Source organism: Ranitomeya variabilis, chromosome 3 (assembly GCF_051348905.1).
Source record: "Ranitomeya variabilis isolate aRanVar5 chromosome 3, aRanVar5.hap1, whole genome shotgun sequence".
Classification (NCBI taxonomy): Eukaryota; Metazoa; Chordata; class Amphibia; order Anura; family Dendrobatidae; genus Ranitomeya; species Ranitomeya variabilis.
The window spans coordinates 416,008,772-416,023,216 of NC_135234.1; the positions used below are offsets into that span (position 1 = coordinate 416,008,772).

At 37.4% G+C, this 14,445-nt stretch overlaps 1 protein-coding gene across 5 annotated transcripts in view; it reads left to right on the top strand.

The window, feature by feature from the left end:
• The window catches only part of REPS2 (RALBP1 associated Eps domain containing 2), a 303,614-nt gene that overhangs the window by 237,143 nt on the left and 52,026 nt on the right, over positions 1–14,445 (top strand). For 2 of the 5 annotated variants that reach the window (XM_077296310.1, XM_077296308.1), the window contains exons 11-16: positions 766–832; positions 1,380–1,448; positions 3,074–3,119; positions 10,462–10,598; positions 12,512–12,585; positions 13,706–13,789. In XM_077296310.1, the coding sequence (XP_077152425.1) occupies positions 766–832; positions 1,380–1,448; positions 3,074–3,119; positions 10,462–10,598; positions 12,512–12,585; positions 13,706–13,789 (477 nt within the window). The remainder of the gene's footprint in view (positions 1–765; positions 833–1,379; positions 1,449–3,073; positions 3,120–10,461; positions 10,599–12,511; positions 12,586–13,705; positions 13,790–14,445) is intronic. The other 3 variants (XM_077296311.1, XM_077296312.1, XM_077296309.1) reach the window with 3 other exon arrangements.

Consider the following 14,445-nt stretch of genomic DNA (forward strand, 5'->3'; position numbering starts at 1 on the left):
CCTCTCTTACCACTTTAGTGTCTGACCTCACAAATGCTCTTCTGGAAGACTGGGCAAAAATTCTCACATAGGCACTCTAAAATCTTTTAGAAAGCCTTCTCAGAATAATGGAACCAGTTTTAGCTGCAAAAGGGGGACCAAATCCATATTTACGCTAAGGATTTAGAATGAGATACCTCTGTGTTAGTCCTGATGGCTGTAACAGTTTTCTTTGGTTATGTATTTATATTTAAACACAAGACAGTCCAGTGTAAAGCTGTGAATGGGAAACAACCAAAAAATTAACAAATTTAAGCACTGCCTCAACTAGGTGATAGGAATATTTGTAGAAAGGCATTTGTAATTAAATCAGCAATGTTCTTTTTTTACCCCAGTTCTCATGAAGAGATACCAAGTTCAACAATAAACTCAAAAGATAAGAAGTATAAAACAGAAGTGAATGTAGTGTATGAACACACAACTCATATAATTTACATTACACATTAAAACCTGAGTAGCCAAATCATAAGGCATAAAACTTAACCAAACCCAAAGACAGACGTTGAAGGGAAAACATACCATAACTATAGGTACATTTTTGGTTATGGGTTTAGTGGCTGCAAAATTTGAAGTAATTACTCATTGTCACCACAAAATAAGAAATATTTCCTCTTTGCAAATTCACCCTAAATATCTGACTCTTTCTACAATAAAATGCCAATTGGGAGTGCAGCAGTTATTATGGATCTATGTCATGTAAAATATAATTTTTCTTTTAACAATTAGAAGACCACCACAGAAGTACCAACCAGTCAAAATGCATTAAAGGAAAACTTGGTGAAGGACTCAGAAGGTATATTATTGTTTTGGTTCTTCATTTATTCAAACCGTTGTTTCTTTTGTTACCATTTTATATTCTCAGCTCCAGGCTTCTATTGCATTCTTTTCTTCCTCCAGAATAGCTCCCTGCAAAAATGTTTGTTTTTAAAAACATAAGGACAGAAAATTGTAGCGCATAACTTTTTTTATTTATTGTCCTCTTCTTTCTGGGAGAAACATGAGATTATGTGATCTTACCTTACCTTAAGACGTTGCATGGTTGTGATATTGTAATACTGAAAAGTGAATTAGTATATACACAGAAGTTTAGACCTCTGTACTTTTAATGACAGAAAAACGGAGATATTCCATAAATTATGTAATCCAACATGTACCAAATGTAGAAATTCCAGCAGAATTAGACATGGAATCCTTGATAATCTACAAAATGTGACTATATAAATGTGCTTATGGCTCCAACTATAGAATATTCTTAGAACAGTTTTCTGTGCACTAGACGGACAGCATATGTTACCTGCATAAATAAATAAATAACATTTTACTATTTTCTTTAAATCCAGCTTTAAAAGAAAACTCAAAAATTCATCTTGGACCAATTGAGACAAAAAAGTTCCAGTCCTTCAAAACAGGTAATCTGAAAGAAAACTGATGAGTCTGTTATATACAGCTCTGGCAAAAATTAAGAGACCATCACATCAAAATCCTGTCATGGGCAGCCCAATCTCCAGACCTGAACCCCATTGAAAACCTCTGGAATGTAATCAAGAGGATGATGGATAGTCACAAGCCATCAAACAAAGAAGAACTGCTTACAATTTTTGCCCCAGAAGTGTGAAAGACTGGTGGAAAGCATGCCAAGACACATGAAAGCTGTGATTAAAAATCTTGGTTATTCCACAAAATTTTGATTTCTGAACTCTTCCTGAGTTAAAACATTAGTATTGTTGTTTCTAAATGATTATAAACTTGTTTTCTTTGCATTATTTGAGGTCTGAAAGCACTGGGCTTTTTTTCAATTTTGACCATTTCTCCTTTTCAGAAAAAAAATACAAAATTTATTGCTTGGAACTTCAGAGACATGTTGTCAGAAGTTTATAGAATAAATGAACAATTTACATTTTACTCAAAAATATACCTATAAAGAGAAAAATCAGAATAACTGAACATTTTGCAGTGGTCTCTTAATTTTTGCCACAACTGTATGTTTTCTCAGAACTATTTAGTAACAAGATATATATTTTGCGTTAAACTGGCCATACCTTTGCGATAGCTGTGAGCTGTAAGAATGGCCTTCTGACAGTTATCTATCTTGACTCCCATATGCTCATGAGAAAATGGCTGGGCATAATATGTTTTCAACAGTGAGACTTTGTTGGCAGCAGCTTATCTCCTATGAAAAGAAAAGATTTGGTCTGTATCAAGTTAATAAGTTATCCCCTACCAATAGACTAGGGGCTAACTTACTAATCGCTTGGAGTCGAGTGAATCTTTGCTCCATTCATTTTCTATACGAACTGTAAAGCAGGCCATACACATTAGACTGCCGTCGATGCTTTGGCCGATCATTTGGCCACCTCTCCAATACTTAGGAGTGCTCGTTCCACTGAGCGTTCCTGTATTCTCTATTAGAAAGCCGCTGGCTCACACGTTGGTGTCAGCTTATCTTAGAGAGAAAAATGCAGTCGGCAGTCTAAGATCAAACATGAGCGATCGACATCTCCCTCGACCATCATCCCCATACACATTACACCATGAGACAAACCCATTGATATCAGTGAGTTTGTGTGACAGTAGTCTAATGTGTATGGGATCCTTTAGCCAAGCACAGCAAGGATTATGCAAGTGTCTAGGCAGTATAGAGTATTTGTCTACACAAGGACAGTTTTAACAAACCTCTCTACTCCTGAAATCTACAGCAGGATTTACTTGGTAATCTCTTAATCTGATCCTTATCTTGCAAAGTAATTTTACAGTATTAATGGGATTTTATTAATCTGTTGGTTTTTTTAAATGCTCCAAAAAGAAAAAATCTTGGTTTTGTCACTTCCTTATATCTCTGTAGTATACAAACAAAGCAAATAATTTCTAATGTTCAAGTTTCTAATTTGCAGACATGGCTTTCCACTCATATAGTCAGTAAAATAACTTGCAATATTTGGATTTAATGTGGATTTATTTTTATGAAAATTAAACTTGAGCATAAATGTAAGTCTAATTTAAAATGTATTTTATTTTTTCAATGTTATTTTTTCAGTTGTTCACCAAGAACAGTACACACATAAAACAAGGCCAAGGTCTAGGTAAGATCAGCACAATCATAATTGCTTACATATGTTCATATTGGCAATTTATGTGTGTGTACAGCTGTGATAAATTGGAGGGCCAAGTGCCAACACTAGTAACAATTACTCTGGAGGCCCACTGTTCACCTACATACAAATATTATATTACCCTCATACATAAATGTACCTATGCTTCTATATAATAATGACAAGATACTCTCTTTGTCTGCACATAGTGAATTAAGCGTATAGTGCCAACAACTGCTCATACTGAGATGTGGGCCAACTCCTGCATAGCGGCCCATCAGGGAATTTACCTGTTTTCCAACTGGCCAGTCCGAACCTGTGTATTGTATATATTAATATTTTAAGCAATTCATTATTTAGCTTGGGTGTTCAAACTGAATTTTTTTTAGAAGTTTTTGCAGCAGAATCTTTCTAAATCCTTATCAAACTAATCAAAATTCCTAAAGACTTAGATTTTCTGCTCCAAAAATTCAACAAAAAGACTATGTATGCACAAAGCATAACATACATTCCTGCTCTTATTTTTGCTAATTTTAATGAGAAAATGTTAAGCTCTTTTCTTACCATAGAATTGAGAAAAGTAAATATGAAAAATAAATTTCTTGTGTGTAATGTGCATAGGAAGTATCAGATGTGTAAATTAATGCTCCAACACCCCAGTGTAACATGGCCTTGCCCTATCATGTTTTATCCATAACACTTGCCCTACAAGCACCAATGCCTGAGTGTGACTGCTACCTTTATACTTGCTTTAGCTATGCCTTTTAAAAGTACGCTAAACAGGGAAGGTAGAACGAAAGTATGATAATTCAGAAATGCATTAGGTAACCATGAATTATGGTTGAGTTATATTATTGATTAATATTTAATTTTATATAACCATATGTGAGGCTAATGTGATGTAATGCTAAGCTCTCATGATGAGTATTTGGCAAGTTTTATGCTGCAGATTTTCTGCAGCATTTCTGCACCAACTTAGTTTTTTCATTGCATTTTTTAGTATTTTTTTTTTCATGCGCTTTTATCGAGTTTTTTCATCTCTACTTTTTGTCCCTTTCTGAGATGTCATATGATAAATAAAACTATAAACCTTCTTTGTCTGGATACTCCATAATTGTGGAAAAAGACATGGACTGCACATCCAAAAATCATATGTTGATCTAATGCCATTAGGCAAATGTTTACACAACTGAATATAAGGTTCTCAGTTTAACATTCTGGTCAAACTATATGAGACCCACTGCAATTTCATGGTGAACCTCTCAGTGCGTCCCTAACCTCAAAGGTGTGACACCATATGCAAGCTGGCTGAGAGACCTGGTGTCCTACAGCACCCATGCTTTGAGGCTCAGTCCTTATGACTAGGCCATACTACCCCTTAGGGTTTGCTCATATCGGGTTATAAAATCGTCCAGAGCAATGTGAAAAAAAAAATCGCATTGCATTCGCATCAATGTTATTAAATCAGGTAATCTGCAAATTTTTCCTCACCTGGAATTGGGGTGAGGTAAAAATCACCACATGCTGCGGATGGCTGCGACTCACCAATGCAAGTCAATGGGTGCGAGAAAAAAATTGCACGGCACGTGGACCATGCATGTGTGGTCCGATATTTACGCACCCATCAGCTGTGTAATGTCCGCTGACATCAAGCCCAGGAGTTAGTAATGGACACCCCTATACATACCCTATAAGACACCCCCATTACTAACCACGTAGTAAAAAGTAATAAACACACAGAGAAAAGTCCTTTAATTGTAAAAAGCACTCCACGACACTCTTTTACCCATTTATTACCTTTAAAAAATAAAATAATCCAAAGGAATCTGTCGTAAATCCATCCCATGTCCCATGACGATCCCTGAATCTGCTACATCTGGATGCAGTGGTGAGCGGTGACATCAGTAATATGACCGCTCAGCACTGCTGCCGGGACACAATGACAGTAGTGTGTGAATCTGGCTGCTGTGAGGAGCGGTAATGTCAGTAAGGTTCACAGCTGAAGAACGAGAAACGGATCGTGGGAACTTAGACTAAGGCATCTGCGTATCCTGTGTTGTTGTGTAGTATTTGAAAAATAAGTACTCAAACTATATACAAATTTAGCAAACTTCCCTAGACGTGTTCAAAAAGTATAATTTTTATGTAGTTTAAATTGTTTTGTGGTCTTAGCGGTCATCATACAAAACTAGTATTTGCTAGTTCACTAATAGTTTCGTGATAGGAAGGGAAGTTGTGGTTTTGTGACATGGGGGTTGCATTCTTTAGTTATAAAAAAAAGTCTTAGCAGAAACAGATGATCGCTTGCAAACAAAACAACATAAGCACCATTGTAAATGTATAGAACCTTTGTATGAATATTAATAAGGTCAAACTGGCTTGTGTCTTATGGTTTTTTATTGCCTACTATACCTATTCATCAAGTGAAGAAAAGAAGTTCTAAAATGTACACAGTCATATCAGTAGTTGGGGAGTCAGGTGTTCATATGTATGTAACTTAGGAAAAGCGCTTGCTGTTCCCACGAATATAAGTGCATTGCCAACCAGTGGCGTAGCTGGAATCCTATAGGCCCCTTGCAAAACATGGGACTCTAACAGCATGTTGGTCATATGTATTGGCCCCCATTGTGTTCTAGATTCTATAATGAATAACTAAAAAAAATATAGCTAAATGTATGCATTTCAATTAAAACACAGCAATAAGATAATTTTCGAAGTGATACTTCTAAGTCATACAGTTATTAAATAACAAATATCAGCATTTTGTTACTGAACATGTTCAGTATACCACAACAAATATATCACTAATAAACCAATAATAAAGGACACAAAGGAAAATATATTCCGCCACACATTGTCAAAATATTATCACAACGTAGTGTCTACGTATAACCACCATCCTGTTGCGGAACAAAATCCACTATAAGAAAAGACCATTATATCAATAAAATCATATACAAGGAATAAATACCACCACACGCTATATATTACTACTACATAGTAACCAAATAATAGCACCATAATGACCATTATCAAAAACCATATTAACATTACCACCAGTGACAATTCTATATAGATGTTCTATAGATTGTAAGTGTACGTAAATCCAGTGATTTACTGGTCTGCAATTCAAGGAATTAATTTTTGCTTTTCTTCTTCATCCGGCACAGACCGCTATGACTATTTCAAGCCTGGACTTGCCTCTGTAGAAACGTGGCACACACACATCTATGATTGATCACTTCTATAGCACCCACCACACTTTTTCCCGCACTTCTACACTGCACCAGATGAAGAAAAAAATTGTAATAGTACCACCCTCATTGCCTTCACAGTATCAGTTAATCCCTTTTGCCCCTTTTGCCCCTCCCCCCGCAGTAACAGTCCCCAAAAGTAAATTACATTACAGTAGTGATGTCTCCCCTTGTGACCCTCTCACGGTAGAAATAGCCCTCCCCTTGTAGCACCCATGCATTGCGATGGATATGCCCCCTTTTGTAGCTCCCGTGTAAAATTCCCCCTTATGCCTCCATACACTAGTAATGTCTGTCTTTATTCTCATATACAAAAATAACTCCTCATCTCTTGTTTAAATCAGGGTTTGTGTTTTATGTAATTTTTCTTTTTCAAAACAAAATTAGCAATCTTGCAATTTTTAGACTGGCCAATGGGCCTTTTTTAAACTAATAATTAACATCCTTTCAAGAAGAGTTTTCACCAGGCTCCTTACCAGCAGAGGCAGGATTACAGCATCAATCACAATAGGCCAGGTCACACCTGTCCCTGCTCTTCATCCCTTCAAAATGACCTTTGTACATGCTCATTAGATGTTTAAGTCCAGCAAAAAAGGGTAAGTGTTCACTATGGCTAATGTACATGTGAATTTCCTGAAACAACAGGAAGTTAGAAAAAAAAAAATGCAGTGACCAGTGTGAATATTGCAAGATGTATATTTTTTGCCTTTTAAATACATTTAGCACAAAAGCTGATTTAAGAATTTTCTTGTGACATTCCATGTGAATTTGTCAACAGGATTTCACCCCCCAAACTATATGCACATGCAGCTCTTTCAAAGACAAGTCCAGCAATACCTTTAGGCCGGCTTCACACTTAAATCGGTCCGATGCTCTAGGCCGAGAGTCGCACAAATGTTCTCCAAATGATCATTCATGTGTAATACGTTTGCAATGCGATGATGCGATTTCCTCGTATCTATGTATCTGTATGGAATCCGTATGACATGTGTATGGCTTTACATTTCTCACTGCTTTTTTCCAATGAATTGAATGGCTCAATGGGCTGCAATTAGAAAAAAGGTGTGCTTATTTCTCACAAGTCACACTGATGGTCCGTGTGGTGTCCGATTTTTTTCTCTCACCCATAGACTTGCATTGGCGAGAATCGGGCAATATACGCGTACAGTTGCAGCATGCTGCGATTTCACTCGCACGTTGAATACACCTGAGAAAAAATACGGTGATGTGAGCTGTCCCATAGATTAACAGTGGTCCGAGTGCTATGTGATGTTTTCTCGCATAGCACTCGTCCATATTCTACGCTAGTGTGACTCTGGCCTTACATGGTTAGTCTGTTCTTCCATTACTGAGTTGTGAAATCTTAAGGCTTCTGTACATATTACACTACAGAAAACCAGATCAGCGGACAGTCTAATGTGTACCGGGGCCTCCGACACTCCATTGACAGATATTGTCAGGGAAGAGACGGATCGGTATGTTGGAATGGACGATCCTTTTGTTCCCCCTGTAGAACTCCTGTAGTACCACTCTGGTGGCAGCAGTTCTCTAATGTTTGGTACAACCTGTTGTTTGCGTTCCTTCAAAACCTGTTTGCAAGTGTACCTAGAAGAATTAATGCTCTGATGCTGTTTTGAACGTGAAAGGTGAGGACCAGGTAAAATCCATTAATGTAAATTATCCTTATAAGGTCCACCTATAAATATGGTAATATTCCAGATGCTTGTGTGTAATTCAACTTGTCTAGCCTTTGTACAATAGAGAGGAAGGTACATTTTATAATTACTCCACATATGGTATTGATTCAGGGAGTCACATAGATAACATACATTTCTTTCTTTAACATATAATGATGTTCTTGTTTAGTGGGGCTGGGGTTTAAGGCCCACAGATTATTATTGGGTCCATAGTGCACCGATATTACAGCTGATAAACCAGTTTACGGTATATAGCTGTACCGGGATATAGCCGTTAGTAACCAGAATGACATCCTTTATGTTGATGACTGTCTTCCAGGAACAAGAACACACAACATGGCTTATAGTACAATGTGACTTATCTTATTATTCTATGACTAGACAGCTTTATTATTTATAATATCTAAGATGTAAACTCTTGTGATTCACTCCTAATATAAATAATACGGTTTCTTAAAAATAATCTGATTTGAGTAATTATTAAAAGACTAAAAATCTTCCTACGGTGTTGAGTGGTGTCATGGTGTCAGATAAGCACCCCCTGTCCTCAATCACCTGGCATCTTAAGGGAGCTATGATTAATCTCTTCTCCAGCTAAATTCTATGGATGAGATTAAGCATCAGAAGCTCATGTGAGGAGATTACTCAATGTTCTGGCTACACATTTTGGCTTATACTTGAGCTATTACCATTATTATGTAGAAGTAAGAAAACGGTATCACATGGAGCGTTTTCCCCAGAGGGAGTATTTTCTGATCTGTATCAGGCAAGTCCCGTCTATGCACTGATGGGACATATAGACAGTGAAATCCTCAGTTTAGAGCATTAAATTAACTAATCAGTACTCTCTGTCTGGCATTTTTCCTGTAGTCTGTACATCACTGTATTGAGTAGATGGAATTGCGAGTCTCAGTTCTATTGTATATCTCATTTAGCCAATCAATTCCTACATATTTTCTGCTTGTCTTTAAATCATATATTATGCTGTATATGCTGAAAACATTGAAGTCAGACATGTCAGGTGATCTGATCAATCCTCTGGCTGTAGTAATACATTGAACATGTAAAGAGATTTTCCACTTTGAACAATTCCTACTTGTTAGAGCGGATTATATTATGTCCGAATGTTCCTGGAAACGCTAATTTCCCATTAACTGTGCTGTGTAAACAGGCTGCTGATCACCTGATAAACAAGCAAAATGCTTGTTTGCCAGGGAAATCATCTTTTGACTTAAAAAAAAAAAAATCATTGTTCTCGGCAGCACATTGTCCTTTTGTAAACTGGACATGTGCTGACGAGAACAATCTTTTACCAATTGTTCTGTTGGCATCTGAAGTGTTGTCGGCTTATCTAACAAGCAACCACCGATCTGAAAATATGTTCGACTTGATCTAAGGTCATTTAATGTCACCAGTTGACCACTGTAAACCTGGCCTTAGAATGGTTCCTTGACGTTAAGCTACTGACAAAGTGTTGCTGATGGGACCTCTATGGATCAGCTGTATTCTGCACGTAAACCTGACAATAGGTGTTGTTTTTCTGTAAAGCCACCAAAGGGCAAATTAAGTATTACACTTTGCCAATTCAAATTACTGAATTGCCTGTGTAATGCAGGACAGGACAGGATCTTCAGAGCTAGATACGACCGTTAAAAACCGCTCTCCACCGTATCCAAGACAGGATAATCCCGAACAGAGGACCCCCTCTATTAACTATTAATTCTCTAAGCAGGTAAATGAAGATGGGTTTTATAAACTAGACAACCCTTTAAGTTTGTTGCGTATGCTAATAAGTATATTCAGCAGCTATTATATGTGAAGTGATTTTTTTTATTCCTACTGTCCATTAATTACCGCTGAACAGGGTTTACAAAGTGAAAATGGACCTTTTGTTTTTACCGTTGCAGCAGATCACGTAATCAGTAGCATATGCAGTGTACTACGTTTAACCTCTTCCCAAATAATCTCAGTGGTCCCAGTGGTTGAACCTGCATGTCAAAAGTACATGTTACACCCTACCATTGCATTATATGCCTAAGATGGGACAACCTCTTCACAGTGAAACTAATAGACCACCATATTTGCTTTGTTTATTGCAACTTTCAAGTTACAGTAAATCAAAATCAATTTAATTAACCATCAACAGTTCTCAGCTCACAAAGTCATATACATTTTGTTTTATGAAATAACCTATGATCTCTTCCTCAGTTTTTTCTTTCTTTTATCAATATGATCTAAAGTTGGTGTTTCTCTTGCAATTAGCACATGCTGTCCGCCACAGGATAACATACATGTACATTACGGATGCAATATATTTGAAAGGGACTTGTATATGGATTCAATCCAGCCAATAAATCTTGTTGATTTCACATTATTCTTCAGGTCTTACTCTAGCACATCTATTGAAGAAACCATGAAGAAATTTGAAGAGCCTCCAACTCCACCACCAAGACCACAAAAAACACATTCAAGAGCTTCTTCCTTGGACCTGAGTAGAATCATACAGCATCACTCTCCAGGTTTGTAAATTTTACATCTCTCTTGTTTTAACCTTTCCTGAATGTAAATATAATTATAATTATTACTGGTGCCGCACAAAGTGTTGTACAATATGGTAAAATATGTACAAATGCAGTACATACAGTATATAGTTTCATAGTTTTTAAGTTTGAACCATTTAAGTTTAACCATTGGGTTAAACCTGTAAACTAGCATGTTGTTACGGAGGAAGGTAAAAACCCTTTGAGGCAGATACTAATAGCTCCATATTAGCAGAAAAAATCCTTTTCGAAGCCATAAATATATGTGCAAAACTTTCATGTTCAACATAGTAGTGAGACCAGGGAAGAACTAGGATATCCATAGGAGGTGAGGGTTGTGCACATTATGTACAGTACCAGCTGAAGAGGTGGTATTAATATAAAAGCCCCCATGCCGAATCTACCAATGACCCTCTGATGTGTATAAGGGCTTCCCAACTCTCCCCTGACAGTCAAGAGAGTGAAGGATCTGGTTGTTAAAATGTTGTTAGCCAAACCTTTTGTTTTTAGGGACTCTGGAGAGATAACTGTTCGGCAGACAGCTATCTTGTGTATGGCAACTGAATGGTTTTGGCATATTAGTAGTTTTTTGTGTTTGAAGGACAGGAAGGGGAAAGCACAGGAGAAATAATGGAGGTGAGTGTATGAAGAAAGTGAAAGGAAAAAGATCATAACGTGTTACTGAAGAGAGCACATGTTATAAGGGCTTTGTATGTTAGGTATATAGTATTTTATTCCCTGTGATGGATTGACATAGGAGAGAGGCCCCAGTGGAAAGAGATTGGAGCATAGAGGATAGTTTGCAGCTCATGAGTTTCTTGACATGTTAATTGAGTGGGCATACCAAAAAAACCTTTAGCCCCTTGTTGTTGTCTTTTTGTATAATAGTAATATATCATCCTATAGTAAATCTCAAAACAGAGGTGCCATGCTTTAGGAGGACTGTAGCCATTTTCAGAGAATTATCTTTGCTTTTGTAGATTAAACTGTGATTACAGCACACTGCAGTGTTAAATGTAAAAAAGACGCATAAATTCTCATATCCGGCAGCCATACAAGATTAGACTGTAATTTACTCTGTAGAAATCTGTAGTTAGCTGTAATTCACCTTCAATTAACGTAATTACAAAGGGTTGTGTAGAAACAGATTTATATTATACTGTGTTCATACGCTGAAAATGAAAAAGTCATTTGCCATGGAGACTACATACCACTATTTTTGTGGTGTGAATTATATCTGTAGGCTTCTCACTCCTTTACCTGTCACTATGTGTTGTTGGGCTACATGAAAGATGTGGTTGGCTTATGAACACGTTTTTTTGTCAGGGGAACACTGCCATGCTATGGCTTAAAGAGGTTGTCCACTACATTTACATTGATGGCCTATCTTTAGGATAGGTCATCAATGTCTGATTGTCTGGGGCCGACACCTGGCACCCCCGATGATCAGCTGCTATCGGTGTAGGCTACCTCCGGCCTGAACTGCTCACTTGCTGAGCTTCTCCATCTACTTGTAGTGGCTGTCGCAGGGTACTGCACATCCGCATTCTAGTGATTTGCAGCAACCACTACAAGTAGACAAAGCAGCTTGGCAAGTGAGCAGTTCCGGCTCTCTTAATAGCTGATCAGCATGGGTGCCGGGTGTCAAACCCCGGATAATCAGACATTGATGACCTATTCTAAGGATAGGCCATCAATGTAAAAGTAGTGGACAACCTTTTTAATGATTAGAGACCAACATTCTTCATGCAGATGCAATTATTTGATTATTAGTCCATGTAAAAGTGCTAATTTATATTTCTGTATCATTATATACATTTTTTTATTGATTTCACTTGACCCATGAAGATATGACATCCTCCTGAGATAATTCCTTTCTCTGGTTTACATAGCACCTAGAGCTGGATGGATACCTCCTCCGCCTGCACTACCTCCAAGACCATGTGTGTCACAGGTAGTATCTCAGGTAGTATTTGTATTTAATAAAACGAAGACAAAAATATATACTATGAACCCGCGCTATCAAAACTTTTACGCCAGTATTCAGGCATAAATATCTTTGAAAAGTCTCATAATTTTGGCGAAACTGGAGGCTGCTCTAAAATTGTGTGACTTGACTTTTGGCATTCTCACACAACTCTGACAAAGTGAGCGCAGCTAAGGCGGGAAAGGGCATGGCAGCCAGCGCTCGTCAAATTCATGAGGAACGGGGTCATTCGTTACATCGCACATCTTACTCCAGAGACTTAAGTAGGATTTGTGATGAGGCGAACACAGAGGTGTATGCCACTCATCTGGTGCTACTGATTCATGAAGTATGACTTCAGCCCAGTTTCTCATCAAAACTGGCAAGAACACATCCTACTTACTGGCATCCCAGACACCTTTTAACCTGATTATCAGACTTGGTGCAACATCATGTGTGCATCATACTGCAACAATGTCATAGCGTCAAGCCTACAAATCAGAAAAAGCGCTGGGCAATCCAGCAGGTAGGAGGCAATTTGCACAATTCCTGTCCAGTGGAAATGAACTACTGACGGGTCCTCCAAATTTATTCGGTCATTTCTTGTGTCTTTTCATGACTTATTCTAAAGAAATGTATAGATACAAATGTGCAATAGTTACACTTCTTACAGTTTTATACAGTAAGCCGTGGGCCATTTTTAATAATATATATTTTTTAATTCCTATCTCAATATATTTTCGGTGCATGACACAATATTAGGGAACTTCATGGCTTGTGTGCCTCTGTACATGTTCACCAGTTTTTATATGTTGGAATAGCACAGAAGGAATTGTTCAGATTTCATGTGAAATCTGAAGCTCATGCAGGTATAGTCTATTACTATACACAACAAAATAAGGACATACCGTATGTTAGTATCTCAATACTGAGATTTGCTATGCTTGTGTGCCATCTAGACAAGCTTGTGAGATGAGCATTCTGGACTGTAGGCCAAGGCATTTTCTTTAGGCTAGTACATCATAACAAACTCTCAGGACCGGAAAGACATTTTTACACCTCACAAGAAAAGAAACTATACTGTAGTTATACCTAACATTAATTATTTTATGTGTCTTAGCAGCTTTCTTACTCCAACAATAACACTGATCAAAAGATACAAATTCATCAGACAACTTTTGCAGACTTCAAGTCACAAGAACAGGTATGGAAATTGCAGGCCTTAGTTTTCATGTTCTTGTTTTATTCTTATTTCAGCTTTTCAAAATTCCTACATATTTTGCAATGTCTGGTAAAGTATCTCTAAATTGTATTTTATTTATCAAGGCTATTAAGACACTGCATCTGTTTAAGGGAACATATTACCTAGAGAAGGAACATGGAACTGTCCATACTTAATACTTACGGTATAAAGTATCCTGAGAATCTTGTACTCCTTTCTAAAGGTGGCTATACACATCAGATCAGACTGAAAAGGGTTCCTGTGCAAAACCAGTATATGGGTCCTTTGCTGCCCAATAGGTCATCAAAATGCATAATTCCACCTGCTTTGGTAGTGAAAATGGGCCCCTTACCTCTTGGGCCCTGTGTGGAACCAATAATATGTCCTGCATCAGATAACTGTAGAAGATGAAGAAAAAGTGTATACTCCAGCCTCTAAAATCTTGAAAAGCTTTATTGGTGCATATAAATATAGCGTGATTAAAATCCTTGCTCAAAGGTGGATGCAGTCATGAGGATAGACAACGCGTTTCGATCTATGCGATCTTAATCATGTGACATAGATCGAAACGCGTTGTCTATCCTCATGACTGCATCCACTTTTGAGCAAGGATTTTAATCACGCTATATTTATATGCA